Consider the following 20,716-nt stretch of genomic DNA (forward strand, 5'->3'; position numbering starts at 1 on the left):
CACAAATTTCAAAACAAAGCATTTGAATACTTAACCACAACTTATATAGTTAAATATATATGTAATCCCAAAACTCATCATCTTCTAGAAGAGGTTTAAGTGTGCTTTTGATTACTTACCAATATCTTTGCCATGACACCATCGTCATTAGATTCCAGGGTGACAACAGCCTTGTCGGTCTCAATCTCACAAAGGGCATCACCCGCTGCCACTGCTTCACCTGCAATATAAAAGGAAACACATTACATCATTTCATAAACACGTAATTGGCATAATAAGAACCCAATTGTCAAAACAATGTCTTCATTATGGGGTTTATGACCTTAGTTTAAGTGCAAATGACTCAATTTAGCTGTTATTGGAAATGCATAAATCATGACGTCCAGCAGCAGGTTCAAAACAACTAATCTTTCAGAGGGTCATTGCACACGCACAGAGAACACATTGGTTGCCAACTAATGAAAGAATTCCATTGATGCGACAAAAAGGTTATGGGAGAAAATATCTGCTCGGGCTTTGGCCTACATATCAAGTGAAGAGCATAATCAATGTTTCATGGGAAAGAATGTGAGATACGGAAACGCAGCGTGTCTGAAAGAAGGCAAAATCTTTGCCTCTCCTTAGAATCCCAGAAGATTCCCACTGGTCCACGCCATGCGAGAGCTGGAATACATTACCATCTGCTTAGCAATGAAAGAGGATGACAATTAGGAGCCACTGGTTCAATTCTTCCACGCTCATATAGCCATGTTGTGCTACACCTGTTTTGCGCAACAACTTAAATGCAGTGATGCAAACACAGGTATGGTGAAAAAAAGAGAGAACTATTCGAAGCAGAAAAAAAACAGCGTAATATACCATCTGACAAAAGGCCTGTGCTTCAATTAACTGGCTGTTCTTTATAATATACTCAGATCAATAGGAGACAGAGATGTTAAGTTATAAATCAAGGGTTTTTATTATTATTTACAGCAGGGGTGGGGAACATCCTCCGAGGGCCGTACAAATTATTGAACTCAACCTCTGCTTAAAAAAACTAAAATCACAGCCCATTCATTTGGCTTTTCTTTCATGTTGTACAAAGAAAAAGCAACCTCTTAATCCAGATATCGTACCATGACTCACGCATGCATGCATGTGCACGGTTGTGGCATGACCACCAAAACAGAAAGATATGGACACAAGATGTGTGCAAATGTATTTAGTATCCTATCCATGTGAACATGATTTAAGTGGGGGGGACCTAATCCCCTCTAGTGGGGTCCGGGGGCATGCTCCCCCGGGAAGATTTTTAAAAGCATCAATCTGGTGCACTTTGAGAGCAACATGAGGAGATCTATGGATACATCTCTCAACACTAGGGTTGGGTACCGAGAACCGGTTCCAACGGCATCATTTAGAAATGTGAATTTCGGTTCCGCTTTTCGATGCCAGAGGAAATGTCTCTCGCTGCTCTCCGTAGCCTACGGTATGACTGCGGCGGGGTGGGAAATGTAGCGTTATACCTACACTTCCTACAGCGTAACCACGTTCGCCTAGGGCGCCAGATCTGTGGAGGCACTGCGCTGACAGCTCTGGGAGAAAAAAATAATGTTTTGATCGTTGGGGCTCATCCTAATTTTCGGCCTTGATGTAACAACATTCATAATTAAGTAAATGTAACACCCTTTTCATCCCGGTTACACTTTTCATTTACCCTGTACCATGGGCGCTGTAAGTGATGAAAATGGGGGATGTTGGCTTATCTGGCACACGCAGCTCACAGCCAAAGTGCGAGTGAGCGTGGGAGAAAGGGAGGGTGCACCGGTACCAGCGCTGTTGTTATTAGCATCTGGTGCTAGCTGCTCTAACGGAAGAAGAAGATGTTTCTACAATGATGTGGAGGGAGAGTCCTCTCCAGTCAGACTGAGGCTGATAACTACAGCTCAGTGAGGTAAAGGACTCTTGAGTGTTTAGATAGTTCACTTTAGTCTAAGTTATCTCAGTGGGTCTCAAAGGTTTTGATCACAATTTATGTAAACACATATTTCCAAGGCACTCTTTTATAATTATTGGGATAAAACAGGTTTGAAATCATTCCAATGTATACTATAGGACAGTGAACCAGACATATCGTTTTAAACTGGAGATAAAAAAATTATGCATAAATAAAATAGTAAAATAAGATATGAATGAACAACAAAAATAAAATAAGTTACATGTATTTGTTATTGGCTATGGTAGGTTATTGGTTATGTTCACATACTTATTTAATTATTAAAATGGAAACCGATCTTTTTCATATGGGTGTTTAGAGTTGTACCCCCTAGATCCCTTGAAGCATTTTATTTTAAAATGTTCAAACATTTCTTCCAGGTATGCCTGAGAAGGCAGATATGCTTGTTTTTCTCAACAATAACTGTTCTTTAAAAGTTGGACTGTTGCACTGTTGTAGCTTCAGTGGTTCTCAGGTTAAAGTTACATAGCAGTGAATATAAACAGACTGATTAATGTGAATATTACTGTAAACTAACCTGTGTAAAAGTTTCTCGAATAAATGTAATTTTTTTGGTGGAAGAAGCCTGTATAATTTGTTTACCCTGCCCCTCAAAGAATCGGAATTGAGAACCGTTAAGAACCGGAATCGAAACGTAGAATCGGAATCGGAATCAGAATCGTGGAAATTCAAACGATACCCAACCCTACTCAACACCCATATGAAACAGAACTGTAAGCAGATTTTTCTTTTTGGATATTTTACAAATCACTCCCCTTTTAAACTCTATTCTTGTTATTTAACAACTTTTTTGTTACTGTCATATAGTATTTTATACCCGTTTTTCATTTAGTCTCTAATGTCTCATTAATAACTATAATGATCATATCAAGGTGTGCCTTAACCTCACTGAGCTGAGGTTATTTGAGCCTCTCAGGAGAGAGCTCTCTTCCACATGGTTGTAGAAAAGCTCTTTAAATGTGTTAGCATAGCTAGCTAACCAGATGCTAATAACAACAGATCGCCAATGTGCTTAGTCTGCTTACAACTAAAGACACAGCCACGCAAACACTGCGGCATGTGTACGGCTCCTTATGGGTACTGCAATATTTGAAGAGTTGGAGCGGCGTTCCGGTGCTCTCCGTCAGCACTCTAGTCCAGTGGTTCTCAAATGGGGGTACGTTGGAGTACTGCAGGGGGTATGTGAGATTTATTTTTAAGATAATGAAAAAAAAAAAAAATACCAACGAAGTTTGAGCAGTGTGGGTTTTATATTAACAGAGTTACACATATTTCAAAACGCGAAGTGTAATAACTGCAGTGGCCTTCCTATCACTGAGAATGACAAAGATCCTCAGTGAAGCACAAGCCCATGTTTCTCACTAAATTGTAAGTACAATTTATTAAAAAGATCAGTTCAATGCGACTAATGTCGTCTCAGTGTTATTGCATGATGTTAAAATTGGTTTGCCATGAATTTAGTGATGGATTGTAAACATTTGAAATGTAGCATTTAAGTGTTTCTCAGTTACAATTTTGTTTTAATAAATCAGACACTGATGGTGCAGCGCTGTGCTGTACCTCTTTATATAGGCATTTATTCCCTAACAAATAGTTTTTGTGCTGATCAGGGGGTACTTGGCTGAATTTTTTTTTCAAAGGGGGTACATTATTGAAAAAAGTTTGAGAATCACTGCTCTAGTCTACACTCCTTTCAGACGAAACATATACCACGTTACCCTCGTGTTGTGTTCAAGGAACCGGTCCTTGGCTAGGAAAAACAGATACTCGGACTGACGGACCACCACCCCCCTCCCCAAAATGAAAACTCTTCAGTTCTCCACGAATTACACAAGTCACCGTTAAAAAAAGCGGGAGGCGCCGAAAAGCGACTAATTTGCATCACTGTAAATGGGCCTTGCAATGGAATAATAGGGAGACAAATGGACCTTATGGTGTCTTTGGACAAAGGGGAAAAACTACTGTTGTCAGTCAGCTTTTCGTACAAGAAATGTGATTTAGCAATGGTTTGATTTCTAGCTTTAGCCCTTGCAGTAAATATATTTCATGTGGAGAGTCACTATGATTGAGTCATCTTTGTGACATATGTCCATGTGTTAAGATGGGAGGAGGAGTGTATGAGATAAAGAGCAAAGGTTATCCAAATCTGACATCTGGTCACATTTCTATCTTCTGAGGGTGCATCATCTAGCAGACAATAGGAAAATCAAGGACAGTACTATGACAAAGGCAAGGATATTTTTGCAAAACCTCAAATTAATGATTGTTGGTAGGCTATGTTGAAGATAAACACATAAGTGGGAAGGAAAAAGGAGGAAAAAGGGTTGGGTCAAGAGAAGAGTGGGATGGGTGAGGGGAAGATTGAAAGAGCAGTATTGATGTTGGAAGCCCCTGAGAGCAAGCAGTAGTGGAGACAAAATTGGATTTGTATGAGGCTTTAACACCGTATGACCACAGGGGTTAGGTGTGATGTGCAACATTAAAGATTAAACAGACGACCACAAGCCTTTTCCGCTCTGCTCGACGACAAAGGCAATGGGCATAAGAACAAAAATGGGGTATAGACTACAGAAGTATGCAGGCAAGAGCTTTGTTTCCGTACATCACTTTCACACTTCAATCTACTATAATTAGATGTTTAAATGTTTTTGACAATTTGAAGAAAAACTTAAAATGGAATACTAACATTAACATTCTAAAAAATATGTTTGTCTTTGTTGAATTCAAATTGATGAAGCTATAAACCAGGTTTTCTAGACTACAAAAACACAGTAAGAACCATATTTTTTAAAAGGCTAAATATGTGTTGTATATCCTTTTGAATAAACGATAGCGAAGCTGCGGAGATATCCCGGCATACAAATCATTTTCTACAGACTTACAAAGCATATTTATTTAGTACAGATCTTCCATAATAATTTATTATTTATCATTAATCATATATTTTTCAACGATTATGAAAATAATGATACAAAATGAGCAACCCCTGTCCATGTCATGAATCGCAATATCAATCAAAATGATTGCAATTAGTATTTTTTTCCAAATCGTACAGCCCTAAACCCCATGATGAATTTAAGTGTAGATAAGTAGCATCCCGGATGTGTTAAAATGTATCTTTCTCACTTACACATACATATCTCAGCCCGAGTAACAGGAACACATGGCAACACAGCAGAGCGGCCAATCAGAAATCAGGCTGCCGCCTCCTGATAATTGAGCATGGCTGAGGTGCCTGGCTGAGCAGAGCTGCTAAGTCGTGATGTATAGTGACTGCCATGTTTCCTTGAGCCGATTAGTCACTAAAGGCCCTCAGGTGCTACCAATGCTCAGCCCTCTGCCTTACAGAGCAATGTGATGTCATCAAATAAATGATTAGCGCTACAGTTGGTCCATCATTATGAGATGAATAAATGCTGTGCTCTTTAAACCGATGAGCACAGATACAGACGGTGTTACTGTGAGGTTTACATACATATGGACCAAACTGAGGAACCTACCAACTTGCAACTCCTTTGACCTGGCTGCTACACCTCCTCGGACTCAGAAACCGCTGTAAGTAATAATCTTGTTTAATTAGACTTCTCTATTTCAGTTATTCTACTCTGTATAATTGTTCTGTAGTTGTTGTAGCGAAAAGGGCACTTTTGAGAGAATTTAAATCTCAGATCTGTCCACGTGAAACTGTCACTGCGTCCAGTTTCTGTCTGGGCTGCATTTAAACCCGCACCCCTCTGCGTTGTCGCCCATCAGCTGTAGAGAGTTAACTAACTAGAGGGGCGTGGCACCTTAGCTGTGAGAACTCAGCAATCAGGCGTCCATTTAGGCAGCTGTTTCTTGAGCGTCAGCGGCAGCGTCAGACTGCCAAAGACATTGGAGTCCTGCGGGAGTCACGAGGGTGGCAAAGAGGAGGCAAATCCTACTCTAATTTGAGCTAAGTATCACTGGTGTCTTATTCTTATTTTTCTTTTGTTTAGCTTTCTAGCCCCTCATGCTATAATCATGTGTATTTTCTCCATTCCTGTTCATGTGTCTTCTCGCAATTATCACTGGCCCCGTGTATCTCCTAATCGCTACAACCGGCCCGCTCTCGTCTATCCCACGTGCTCCACTGAGATCCAGCACCTAGTTTCAGGCGGCCTGTGGAACTGCCAGTCAGCTGTTCCTAAGGCTGACTTCATCTCTGGCTACGCCTCCCTGCAGTCTCTGGATTTCCTTGCTCTCACTGAGACGTGGATTACTCCATCCAACACATCCACCCCAGCAGCTCTCTCCACAGCATATTCCTTCTCCCATACACCCAGACCCACTGGCAGAGGAGGTGGCACTGGTCTCCTGCTCTCTCCCAAATGGAGCTTTTCCCTCTTCAAGCTACCTAACTGCACTCCTTCCACCTTTGAATTCCATGCCGTCACTGTGACCCATCCTATACAACTGACCATTGTTGTTCTCTACCGTCCACCAGGAGCCTTGGGGGACTTCTTGGATGAATTAGATCATCTCCTCTCACACATCCCTGAAACTGGCCCTCCCGCTGTACTTCTCGGAGACTTCAACCTCCAGATGGGGAAGATAGACGAACTAACATCTCTGTTAAGCACCTTTGCTTTCTCACTGTCTCCGTCCCCACCGACTCATAAAGCTGGCAATGTCCTTGATCTCATATTCTCAAGGAACTGCACTACTTCTAACCTCTCTGTAAACCCGCTCCACACCTCCGATCACTTCTTCATTTCATTCTCTTTACCCCTTTCCAAACATAACAAACTAATCTCTTCTCATCCTGCACTTGTCCGCCGTAACCTCCGTTCCCTCTCCCCCTCTACCTTTGCCTCCTCGGTGCTCTCAGCCCTCCCTTCTTCTGACTCGTTCCAACTCCTGCCTCCAAACTCTGCTGCAGAAACTCTCCTCTCTACTCTCTCATCCTCTCTGGACTCTCTCTGTCCTCTCACATCTCGGCAGGCTCGTCAGTCCCCTCCTGCTCCCTGGCTAAATGACGCACTGCGTGCTAATAGAACCGTCCTTAGGGCAGCAGAGCGGAAATGGTGGAAATCCAAACACCGTGACCACCTCCTAACCTATCAGGCTCTCCTCTCCTCTTTCTCTGCTTCCATCTCACAAAAAGCACTTTCTTTCAAGATAAGATCCAATCTTCCTATTCCAATCCTAAAAAACTATTTTCCATCTTCTCCACCCTCTTGGACCCCCCCAAAGCCCCTTCCCCCTCCTCCCTTCTGTCAAGCGACTTTGTTAACCACTTTGAAAAAAAGGTTTACGACATTCGCTCTTCTTTTTCTGACTCACCCCTACTCACCGCCGGATCACCTGAGCCACCTTCAACCGGCACACTAACCTCCTTTTCCCCTCTCTCTCCAAGTGAGGTTCTTACCCTCATTACCTCTGCACGCCCCACCACCTGTCCTCTGGACCCTATCCCTTCAAACCTCCTTCAGACTATCGCTCCTGATATTCTACCGTTTCTCACCCATTTCATCAACACTTCTCTAACTTCTGGTCACTTTCCAAACAGTCTCAAGGAGGCAAGAGTAAACCCTCTCCTAAAGAAACCCACTCTCAACCCGTCTGATGTTATAAACTACAGGCCTGTCTCTCTCCTCCCGTTCCTGTTTAAAACACTTGAACGCGCTGTCTTTAAACAACTCTCCTGTTATCTCCATCAGAACAACCTTCTGGATCCGCACCAGTCTGGTTTCAAGGCAGGTCACTTCACAGAAACTGCTCTCATTGCTGTCACTGAAGAACTGCACACTGCTAAAGCAGCCTCCCTCTCCTCTGTCCTCATCCTGTTGGACCTGTCTGCTGCATTCGACACGGTGAACCATCAGATCCTCCTTCGCACTCTCCAAGAACTTGGAGTTTCAGGCTCTGCACTTTCCCTCCTCACCTCATACCTCAAAGACCGCACCTACAGGGTTACTTGGAGAGGGTCTGAGTCCGACCCTTGTCAATTAACTACAGGGGTCCCTCAGGGCTCTGTTCTTGGTCCTCTCCTCTTCTCCCTGTACACAAACTCGCTCGGATCTGTCATTAGCCCGCATGGTTTTTCATACCACTGCTACGCTGACGACACCCAATTAATTCTGTCCTTTCCCCGCTCAGAGACCCAGGTCGTCGCACGCATCTCTGCTTGTTTAGCTGACATCTCTCAGTGGATGTCTGATCATCATCTCAAGCTCAACCTTGACAAAACTGAAGTGCTTTTCCTTCCGGGAAAAGATTGTCCCTCTCTTGACCTAACTATCAACATCGGCCCCTCTGTTGTTTCCCCGACTCAGACTGCAAGGAATCTGGGTGTTATCCTAGATAACAACCTGTCCTTCACTGCAAACATCGCTGCTACAACCCGCTGCTGCAGATACACGCTTTTCAACATCAGGAAGATACGCCCACAGCTGACCCAGAAATCGACGCAGGTTCTGGTCCAGGCTCTCGTCACCTCACGCCTAGACTACTGCAACTCCCTCCTGGCTGGTCTACCTGCATGTGCCATCCGACCTCTGCAGTTCATCCAGAATGCAGCGGCTCGTCTGGTCTTCAACCTTCCAAAATTTTCCCACACCACGCCGCTCCTCCGCTCCCTCCACTGGCTTCCGGTAACTGCTAGAATCCACTTCAAGACACTGGTACTTGCGTATCATGCTGCGAATGGATCTGGCCCTTCCTACATCCAGGACATGGTTAAACCGTACACCCCAGCACGTGCACTACGCTCTGCATCAACCAAACGACTCGCTGCACCCTCGCTGCGAGGGGGACCCAAGTTCCAATCAGCAAAAACACGTGGGTTTGCTATCCTGGCTCCAAAATGGTGGAATGAGCTCCCCATTGAAATCAGGACCGCAGAAAGCTTACACACCTTCCGGCGCAGACTGAAAACTCATCTCTTTCGACTCCACTTCGAGCGATAGAATGACTAACAAAGAACTGCTAACAGAGCACTTATATACTAATAAAGGACTGGCTTAGCCAGTTGAGCAGCACTTGAAACGATTGGCTCTTTGAAACCTGATGTTCTTATATGATTCTGTTTTCCTCAAGGTTGTGTCTTCCTGGTCGAATGTACTTATTGTAAGTCGCTTTGGATAAAAGCGTCAGCTAAATGCAATGTAATGTAATGCTAAAGAGTAGACATGGCAGGTGAATTAGAGAAAGTGCAGCAGAAATGTGTGGTAATGAGAGCTTTGAAATGACATTGTGATTTTTTTACCTTCCTTCTTCAGCCATTTCACTATGTTTCCCTGCTCCATGGTGGGGGAGAGGGCGGGCATTTGCACTTGGACTGGACTGACACCTGCAGGACAGAAAGAGAAATATACAAATCATTTCAAGGGTCATTAGGCTTAAAACCACATCAGACATGGTTCCATAAAAATTGTATTCAGGATCTCCCTACAGGCATATCTTTCAGTGTCAAATAGGCAATGTGAACGTCAAAATAAATCAAGTAACACCCCCAGAAGTAGCAGTGTTAGCCTGAGGCCTCAACATATTCAGCCTGGGTGCAGGGCACAGGAAGTGACAGTGCCCCTATGACTGAATGCCGGCAGGTCACGTATGTCATTTTGATCCTTGCTGACACTGCACGAGAGGCACTCGTATTCTTGCAGGCCTTTAAGGGGCCGTCAAAGCCCCCTACTGTCACCAGCTGTAGTCACCGGAAGGTCAGAGTTCAAACGGCTCACAGCACTGTGGTGGACACTGAGTCTCCATTCTGCATGCTGCCAGAGGTATCACTGCTTTTCTAGCCTGCAGAGCTACTTCAGAAAAGACCTATCAAGAGTATTGTTTAGCCTAACTCAAAGAAAGACCCCTTTGTTCAGTGTATTGTATATGTGCAGTGAACTTCTTGAATAATGCAGTCATTTACGATGTATTGATAGAGAAAATGATAGAGCTAAAGTTAACGGATTAGGCCAGGGGTCGGCAACAGGCGGACCGTGGTCCGGACCCAGACGCCGACCTATACGGATTACGGACCCGGAGCTATAATCAATACATTAATAGCGGATTGTTTGGCGCCTTCCGCTTTTTTAATGCTGATTTGGGTGACTTGTGTAATTTGTGGAGAACCGAAGAGTTTTCGTTTTGGGGGTGGGGGGGTCCGTCCGTCAGTCCGACTGACGGACAACTTCTCACTTAAAAAAAGAAGAATAAATCTAGACCGCAAAAATAATTAAACAAGCGAGTACCTGTTTTTCCTGGCCAAGGACAGGTTCCTTGAACACAATACGAGCGTAACGTGTCTTCACGTGGTATATGTCTCGTCTGAAAGGAGTGCTGACAGAGAGCACCGGAACGCCGCTCCAGCCCTTAAAATATTGCAATACCCATAAGGAGCCGTACACATGCCGCAGTGTTTGCGTGGCTGTGTCTTTAGTTGTAAGCACAGTATTACAACACTATGCTAACGAATTTAAAGAGCTTTTCTACAACCAGGTGGAAGAGAGCTCTCTCCTGAGAGGCTCAAATAACCTCAGCTCAGTGAGGTTAAGGCACACCTTGATATGATCAATATAGTTATTAATGAGACTAAATGAAAAACAGGTATAAAATACTATATGACAGTAACAAAAAAGTTGTTAAAAATAACAACAATAGAGTTTAAAAGGCGAGTGATTTGTAAAATATCAAAAAAGAAAAATATGCTTACAGTTCTGTTTCATATGGGTGTTGATGAGAGATGTATCCATAGATCTCTTCATGTTGCTCTCAAAGTGCACCAGATTGATGCTTTTAACTTCAATATTTAAAAAAAAATCACACACCCCCGGACCCCCCTAGAGGAGGTTAGGTCCCCCCTCCACTTAAATCATGTTCACATGGATAGGATACTAAATACATTTGCACACATCTTGTGTCCATATCTTTCTGTGTTGGTGGTCATGCCACACCGTGCACGTGCATGCATGCGTGAGTCATGGTGAGATATCTGGATTAAGAGGTTGCTTTTTCTTTGCACAGCATGAAAGAAAAGCCAAATGAATGGGCTGTGATTTTAGTTTTTTTAAGCAGAGGTTGAGTTCAATAATTTGTACGGCCCTCGGAGGATGTTGTAAAAATTGAAAGGAAAAAGGTCCCCACCACGCCTGCTGTAAATAATAATAAAAACCCTTGATTTATAACACCTCTGTCTCCTATTGATCTGAGTATATTATAAAGAATAGCCAGTTAATTGAAGCATTATAGCACAGGCCTTTGTCAGATGGTATATTACGATGTTTTTTTTCTGCTTCGAATAGATCTCTCTTTTTTCACCATACCTGTGTTTGCATCACTGTAACCAATGAGCACCTGCATGTGTATGAGAATGGCCCTGACACCATTTCAGCCCAGATTTACAAACTCCTGGCAGGACAAGCTGAGCTCAATTCTCACACTGAATTTTAAAAAAGTGAGTGAGGGACTGCAATATAAGAGGGAAAGAAAGAGAAACTTTAAAACTGTTCAATTGTTATGATGTGTAAAGACTGATGTTGTTCAATAATCGTCTGAAACTGTTAAGTCATGATCTGAAACGGTTAACAAAGAAAAAGGGAAACTCAAGCTGCTGCTACACTTTATTTGATTTATCTAAAATTAAGCACTTTTAAGATGCACATATTTTCAAAAGCTATTTTATTTCTTTTCTCTATTTTATTTGTAAATGCAGCCCGAGAGGAACATTACATCCAACATATCCACAGTATTTAAGTAATGTTAATTTACAATAAATATTTGTTGTTTTTGTACTTTTTTTATTTGATTGGCAGTCAGTTGTTGATTACATGCAGACGTTGATAAAGCTACAGGTCACTTCAATATATTTCACACTAATTCATGAAGCAAGTTAGACATTTTGATGTTCCGGACCTTTGCATGGGAACATTTTCTCTAACTGGACCTTGTTGAATTTTAGTTGAAGACCCCTGGATTAGGCAGATGAAAGGATTCTTTTATTTTACGTTTTTCGGTTGAAATGGCACCCATAAGACCTGTTGGTACAGGCACAGGTTTCTTAAATATTCAACATAACTGATGAAATAATGAAATAACTGAAATATCCCGAAATGTGGTCTTCTCTAACCAGCAGTTTCCCCTAACGATTCTATGCATAGGAACATAGCACTTTTAGTTTAAGCTGTTTTAAAGAAAGTATAACACAAATCTACATTAAATTCAAACTGGCATTTAAGTAAAGGGATGAGAGAGGCAATGATTAAGACTTTTCCTACTTAAATTAGACATTTAGACAGAGGACATGTAGGTTTTGCAGCGTGGTCTCCCGTCATGTTGTGTGCTGCTGCCACCTGCTGGCAAGTACAGGTCAATTATAGTATAAAGCAGTTTGTTACTTCACTTATTAATATTTGCCTTCAGTATCTGAACATTAGGAATACCATTTTCCACTGTCAAACATGTATATTTTGTTGTTGTGTGTATAAAGAAAATATGTTGACTTGATTGCCTTAAATATATTGATATATCATTTAGACTTAACATGAATCCCTTCTCTCTGTATTTTGTGTCAGTGTGTTTTTTGTATATACATATCAATAATGGCTCTGAATCTGCATGCTTACTGGCACAGTTTGGATTGGAGTAATCATTAATGTGATGAGGTAAATGAGTGCTTTGCCTGGTCTGACACTGAAAGAAATCGGCTGAAAAGATGAGTAGTATAGTAGTCCAAAGTCATAAATAAATGCCACATTGTAAAAGACAATTAATTAAACATTCACATAACTCTTGATTCTCATCACTCCTAAAACTGAAGTCACTTTTAAGATTAGGATGAATAATTGTTGCATACTGCAGTGAAAACCTTAGCTGTGTATTGTGTGTGTTGTCTTAATGCAGTGCAGTAACACAGATCAATTGTGTTAAGCTAATCTAATGGATGGTGAAGTAGTTGGAATTGTTCAAAAGAAAGTGCTAAACAGAGGTGAATACAAATGTTTTCTAAATCTATAGGTGCTGTGAATCAGACTTCTTTGTGGAACTGTCCATTATGTCCAACAACTTGTGAACACCTACAAATGTATTCTAAATACATGTGGCATTGCATTAAAGGAACTGTGCATACTGTTTTAAGAGTGAAAAACTTCGAGCGATATAATTACTAACAAATAACTGCTATCAAAGCACTTATAAATACTATACTAATAAAAGGACTGGCTTATCTAAAGCCAGTTGAGTAGCACTTGAAATGTTTGGCTCTATGAAACCTGATGTACTTATGTGATTCTGTTTTCTTCAAGGTTGTATCTTCTTGGTCGAATGTACTTATTGTAAGTCGCTTTGGATAAAAGCGTCAGCTAAATGCAATGTAATGTAAAAAGTGGGATACAATTATCTCGATCCCACTTGGAAGGGAAGGGAGATTCACCCATTGGTAAACACAATAACACTATTTGAAGACTGGACTAATAAGGCTTTAGGTCAGATACAAATACAAATGTCTATGTGACATTTCCAGAGGCTTCTGGTGTAACTAATAGTGTCTCACATTTAAAAAGATGCATCCATCTAAGCTTACAGACCTTCAACACTTGCTGTTTGGTGACTGACAGGTCTATAACTATTTGACTCGGAGGCAAAAACATGTATTACGTTGTCCCTCTCCTAATACCTTAACACGTCAAAACCTCTCAAGAAGTCACAACAACCTTTAGTAATTTGTAACACTGTCATGGGTGGGCAATGACTTGACCAAAAGTTGTCCTACGTTACATTCTCACATCATTTTTAGACCCCGCCTTTGTGTTATTTGAGGTCAAATAAGGACCCTCGTTATTCAGGCAGGAATACGACACGCCAGTCCGCATATTGAACAAACCCGTTGTTAGTTGTAATGTCACAAACAATAACAAAGGAACCTAATTACACGATTAGAGTTATCAAATGTATAAAAACGATGATGGCATCCAGCAGCAGCAGCAGCAGCTGCAGCATCGATGTTAGCGTATTACTGTCAACACTCACCGAGGATCCATGGGGACCGAAATAAGTGTCTGACATGTTCCTGCCAAGGGTGCGGAGCACACAAACATTTACTAACATTAGATAATTTAAGGCCAAATAATATCCCTTGACGACCCAAACGCAAGGAGGCCGCCATGTTGTCGTCCTCCGTCAGTGAGTAGTGTCCATTCAAATGCCTGATAGTGAAACGGCAGGGAGGCGGGAGCATAAGTATACATTATAATTATAATAAATCCTGTTGATATGATCAGCTCTAGATACCTTTGAGAATCTCTGGTAATGTTTTATCTTATTTATTTGCATATACAATTATATATATATATATATTGTTTTAGATATAAATGAGCAGGATATAAATAAGTAACTACTTTGGGTCCTGCGAGGTCCTTTTCACTGTAGTTCTGTTGCGTTCAAATCGGTCGAAATTCCCAGTGTTCACTTGTTTACTGCCCTCTGCTGGGGGTTAGGCAAAAGTCTTCTGCACACTTTTTAAATACGTTGGTAAAAATCATTAATGGCGTTGCATTTTTTGCTTTCCTTATTCATGGTATGCATCTTGTGTTTTCATTTGTTATTGCATGTTTGTTTTTATGCTCTGATTGAAATGTTTTATTTCTAATTATAAAGCATATAATAGTATTTAGAAAAGTGCTCTATCAATTAATCAAGTATTATATTTACATACATTACCAACATTACATTATAACCCAATTATTAAATTGTTGTGAAAATGTGTGCAAACAAGGGGGTCAATTTGGTGAGTAAATAATCATCATATAATCAAAATATTGATGGTGAGTCCAAACATTTGAGCAGGAATTACACTTCATAACGAGACATCTTTGGATCCTAATCAATAATTGTGTTTTTGTCTTGTTAAAATGCAAAAGGAGACTATAAACAGGGGTGCACATAACTTTTTTGCCCTGGTTCTCAAAGGAGCACCTGGAGATGTTGCTTGGTGCTCATCCTTAAAATGAAATAAACCGTAACTTTTGAGGGGGTATTGACTTTATTTGTCAGACACACAGCACTGAACACACATGCATAGGTGAACACAGAACACACACGCAGAGGTGAACACAAGACAACATTAGCACGACCAGTAATCCTACAGAGTTGGGTGTAACGCGTTACTTTGTAACGCGTTACTGTAATAATATTACTTTGTCGGTAACGGAGTAGTGTAACGCGCTACTTTTATAATCCAGTAATCACACTACAGTTACTAACATTGCCCCGACACGCGTTACTTCGTTACTTTCTAAAATCAGTCATAATCAAACCTCAACAAACACCTGCAAAGAACACATGCTAGGTGAAGCTAACGCACATAGCTGTTGTTTATCTATATCACACACGTAGTTCTTCTTCTCTGTTTTCCGGTTGTTGCTTGTTTTGAATGACGAATACACACTACCGCTGCCTGCTGGTAAGGAGAGTTATTGCCACTCACGCATGCGCAGTTCGTACGTGCTCGGCTGAAGTCTGGCTCCAGTGCAACACATGAGAGGCTTCTCAATACTCAAATTTCCCCTCCTCGACTCCTCGACTCCTCGGTCCTCCGGTAGTGACCCGGAAATGAATTTCAGCGCGCCATTTTGAAGGACGTCTCATTTCTCTAAATGCACACCGAGGACCGAGGATCGAGCGTCGAGGAGGCTCTCTGGAGGAGCTATAACCGAGGATACACTGATGGTTCCTCCACGGCTCCTCCGCGGATGCATTTCCGGGAACGGTGGAGGCGTGACACACGGCCGGACTTATCTCAGCCAATGACAGCTCTGCATGCATCCCCTGGATATTATTTTAGAAACTGCTCTCATCGCAACGCGATGTTTACAGTGAGAACAGCTGTGAGGTCCTGCAGAAAGCAGAGCAGTGTGTAAAATAAATATCACTCAGTATAACAGACCTACTCTCTTTATTTGCTTTAGTTTAGTAGATATATACAAACAAAGAGTCGATATTTTTCTAAGAACATTTAGTGCTTCACATACTAAAATACACAACGGCTGTAGCCTGATTATGCTTTAGGAGCTTAGGTGTGTATGGTACAGTGTGTAGGTGTGTGTGTGTGTGTGTGTGTGTGTGTGTGTGTGTGTGTGTGTGTGTGTGTGTGTGTGTGGTACAGTGTGTAGGTATGTCCTGTACAGTGTGTAGGTGTGTGTGTGGTACAGTGTGTGCGCAGATGCGGCGGACAGACAGGTCTCAGTTGGTTTGGTGTCCTCTGCTTACTTTTAATACTTGCAAATACAACTTTTGGCCCGTAATTTCAATTCCCCATTTCAGCGACCAGAGAGAGAGGGGGGGGGGGGGGGGGATATATCCAGTCTCTGATTGTGTTACGTTATTATGAGAGTGCTCTCATACTTTAAATTGCATATATTTATATAAATATATTTGTGTGTGTGTGTCCGCATCTGTAGCCTGTTATTGTCTCATTATACCGCACTCTCAATGAATTCAAGGTAAATATGTGGGGGAACAATGTTCAGCTGATCTAACAGAGATTATAAAATATGACAAAACACTCGACAGCTGATGCAGCTGTTGCCACGTAATAATGAACGGACGTCGCTTTAATATGACCGCTCAGAGGAGAGGAGTTCTCATTTCTTTAAACGTCTGCTGCTTCCCCTCCTCTTTCCCCGGTTCCCCTCCTCGGTCCTCCGCTCGCATCTCCTGTGGGCGGGACTAAGTCTCGAGGAGGGGAGTCGAGGAGGGGAGTCGAGGAGGGGAAATTTGAGTATTGAGAAGCCTCTATGGCCAACACGCAGGAGAACACGCTGACGCAACAGCGTGAGCAGAGATAGACTGCGCAAAATATACAGATAGCAGGAGACAGAGGACAGCCACGGTCAGATAGCAGGAGACAGAGGACAGCCACGGTCAGATAGCAGGAGACAGAGGACAGCCACGGTCAGATAGCAGGAGACAGAGGACAGCCATGGTCAGATAGGAAAACATTCAGGAGCTATCTGGATCAGTCTTATGCGACAATGGAAACTGAACTAAAGAGAACATTTGAAACTTTAGCAGTCTGCGTGATCTGCCTGTAGGGAGGGGCGGGCCGGCCCTGCGAGTAAAGTAACGAGTAAAGTAACGAGTAAAGTAACGAATTACTTTATGTAGATAGTAACGAAGTAGTGTAATATATTACCTTTTTTTAAAGTAATATGTAATATATTACTTTTTTTTAGTAACGACCCCATCTCTGAATCCTACAAACTGTCATCACTTCCCTCCTGACTGTTCTCCTCACTGTCTTCCTCTCTCTGTCGTAGCTGATGATGTAGGCCTACTACTTTCTCTCTGGTTGAGTTTGCGATTACCAGACCCAAACAGCTGGGTTTGGGTCGAAAGTCTCTGTTGTCATCAGAGTTGGGTGTAACGCGTTACTGTAATAATATTACTTTGTCGGTAACGGAGTAGTGTAACGCGCTACTTTTATAATCCAGTAATCACACTACAGTTACTAACATTGCCCCGACACGCGTTACTTCGTTACTTTCTAAAATCAGTCATAATCAAACCTCAACAAACACCTGCAAAGAACACATGCTAGGTGAAGCTAACGCACATAGCTGTTGTTTATCTATATCACACACGTAGTTCTTCTTCTCTGTTTTCCGGTTGTTGCTTGTTTTGAATGACGAATACACACTACCGCTGCCTGCTGGTAAGGAGAGTTATTGCCACTCACGCATGCGCAGTTCGTACGTGCTCGGCTGAAGTCTGGCTCCAGTGCAACACATGGCCAACACGCAGGAGAACACGCTGACGCAACAGCGTGAGCAGAGATAGACTGCGCAAAATATACAGATAGCAGGAGACAGAGGACAGCCACGGTCAGATAGCAGGAGACAGAGGACAGCCACGGTCAGATAGCAGGAGACAGAGGACAGCCACGGTCAGATAGCAGGAGACAGAGGACAGCCATGGTCAGATAGGAAAACATTCAGGAGCTATCTGGATCAGTCTTATGCGACAATGGAAACTGAACTAAAGAGAACATTTGAAACTTTAGCAGTCTGCGTGATCTGCCTGTAGGGAGGGGCGGGCCGGCCCTGCGAGTAAAGTAACGAGTAAAGTAACGAATTACTTTATGTAGATAGTAACGAAGTAGTGTAATATATTACTTTTTTTTAAAGTAATATGTAATATATTACTTTTTTTTAGTAACGACCCCATCTCTGAATCCTACAAACTGTCATCACTTCCCTCCTGACTGTTCTCCTCACTGTCTTCCTCTCTCTGTCGTAGCTGATGATGTAGGCCTACTACTTTCTCTCTGGTTGAGTTTGCGATTACCAGACCCAAACAGCTGGGTTTGGGTCGAAAGTCTCTGTTGTCATCTTAGACAAGTGGATGTAATCAAATAAGTATGTGAACATAACCAATAACCTACCATAGCCAATAACAAATTAATGTAACTCATTGTATTTGTGTTGTTCATTCATATCTTATTTTACCGTAACATTTATTTATTTATGCATTTTTATTTGTATCTCTCCAGTTTTAAAGGATATTTTTGGTTACTGTCCTGTAGTATGCATTGGAATGATTTCAAACCTGTTTATCCCAATAATTATAAAGGAGTGCCTTGGAAATATGTGTTTACATAAATTGTGACCAAACTGTTTGAACTTAGACTAAAGTGAACTATCTATTCTAAACACTCAGAGTCCTTTACCTCACTGAGTTGTAGTATCAGCCTCTCAGTCTGACTGGAGAGGACTCTCCCTCCACATTATTGTAGAAACATCTTCTTCTTACATCCGTTAGAGCAGCTAGCACCAGATTATAATAACAACAGCGCCGGTACCGGGCGGTGCGCCCTTCTCTCTCTCCCTCGCTCACTCGCATTTTGGCTGTGAGCGGGCGCCAGATAAGCCAACATCCCCCATTTTCATCACTTACAGCGCCCATTGTACAGGGCAAATTAAACGTGTAACCGGGGTAAAAAGGGTGTTACATTTACTTAATTATGAATGTTGTTACATCAAGGCCGACAATTAGGATGAGCACCAACGGTCAAAACAGTTTTTGTTTTTTTCCAGAACTGCCAGCGCAGCGCCTAGATCCCCAGATCTGGCGCCCTCGGCGAACATCTATAACGCCAGTGCTACGGGCCGGTCCTGAGTTCATATGCAACTCGCAAATATCTTTCTTTCTCTCTCCTCTCTTTTCTCTTCTCCCTCTTCTCTCTCCCCCTCTCCCTCTCTCTCTCAATTTTGGTACGCAAATGCGCTTTTTTTCAAATGACCCGGTGCTCTTTTTTTGGCTGAGGTGCGCATGCGCACCTGCGCACCAGTTATGTGCAGCCCTGACTATAAACTCCACTTTGTCCTAATTTCTTCATGCGAGTGCACGACCTAATATAAGGGCTGTTTTATTTGAGTACAAATGCAAAAAGATATATTTTGATTGGTAACATTGCTAATGTTATAAATCAGTGTGTTACTTCCAATAGACAGTGATCTGCAACATTGCAGAAACACACACACACCCTTGCATCAGTCCTAATCTGTCCAGCTCACAGTTTGGGCTGAATGCCTCACAGGTCCATTTGAGTGTGAAGAGAAAATAATAAGGGAGCCTGATAAGATTTGGCTGTGTATCTGCTGAGGGAACACAACAACAGCATGCACAGGACACACAGACACAAATCCCAGCTGGCTGTCTATATGCTCATGCTCAGCCTATCTTTCATAATGTCCCTGTTCTTCCTCCAGAGTCTATCTGATTGAATTAATGCAATCTTTTTTTAAATAATAAAGAGCCTTTGCGTGGCTCATTCAATTTGGAAAAATAATTTTCAGACATGAAGATACAATAATTCCGGGGGAGATATGGAATATTGTTTTCTTGCTAAACAAAGGTTGCTTCATCAGGGTACAGGTTTTTGCTAAATGTTTATTCATCACCCAAGACAATCTGGCCTATTCTTTTAATATTCATGTGCAACAAAACCACTCGTCGCTAAAGTAAATTACCTGGATTAAATATCACCTCTCAGCTGCATTTGTGAGTTTTTCTTCCTTCCCAGATCACTAACAACCGGTTAGGCTGCATGTTTGTCTAGGTGCTATCAGTGGCTTACAACCAAGTGTTGCGAATACTTGTTACACAGGTTTAACGGTGCTTTCCCAAACAATACATCATCTTTCCTCACAAACAGTTGATCAGAAAAGTTAAGGTCACCACACACACAACTCCTCACATATATATTGCAAGGCTTCTGATATCTGATTTAGATCAGATTTGAGTGACCATCATGGATCCTCACACACTGAGGGTATGTAAAGCTTTGGTTTGCATTAACAGGGCAGTGGTCTGTTAGGGAAATCTGGCTACTGTCTCTTTGTGCTTCATGGGTAAGATCAGTCTAGACAATTTGCCTAACTGTTAACTTATCCTCACCCAATCACATCAAACCAAAGCACAGCACAGCTCACGGCAGCATCCGCATCGGTTAAAACGGAGGCCTCATTTCAGACGCGTATCTGTGCCTGTGATGATTAGATGTTCATCTCTTTGGGTCATATTAATGTTCATGTACAATCCTTTAAGTTTTTATGTTGTGGTTAACAAATACAATGAAGCATTAGAGGTAAAGGGTAAATAATGCACAAATACTTTGCATAATGGCAAATGTGTTTTGTTTTTGACTGCTGAACTGTTGCACTTGATGATCAAGCTCTCTCACTTGCATGAAATGTATCATCTTAATTT

The 20,716-nt window shown here is 42.0% G+C and overlaps 1 protein-coding gene across 1 annotated transcript in view; it reads right to left on the bottom strand.

Moving 5' to 3' along the window:
- Positions 1-14,138, bottom strand: part of pdhx (pyruvate dehydrogenase complex component X) — a 44,690-nt gene extending 30,552 nt beyond the window's left edge. The window contains exons 1-3 of the mRNA XM_034085678.2: positions 13,979-14,138; positions 9,225-9,308; positions 120-220 (exon numbers count right to left, since the gene is read on the bottom strand). Of these exons, the coding sequence (XP_033941569.1) occupies positions 120-220; positions 9,225-9,308; positions 13,979-14,114 (321 nt within the window). The 5' untranslated portion in view covers positions 14,115-14,138. The remainder of the gene's footprint in view (positions 1-119; positions 221-9,224; positions 9,309-13,978) is intronic.
- Positions 14,139-20,716: the final 6,578 nt, after the last annotated feature.

This window comes from Pseudochaenichthys georgianus, chromosome 6, assembly GCF_902827115.2.
Source record: "Pseudochaenichthys georgianus chromosome 6, fPseGeo1.2, whole genome shotgun sequence".
Taxonomy (NCBI): Eukaryota; Metazoa; Chordata; class Actinopteri; order Perciformes; family Channichthyidae; genus Pseudochaenichthys; species Pseudochaenichthys georgianus.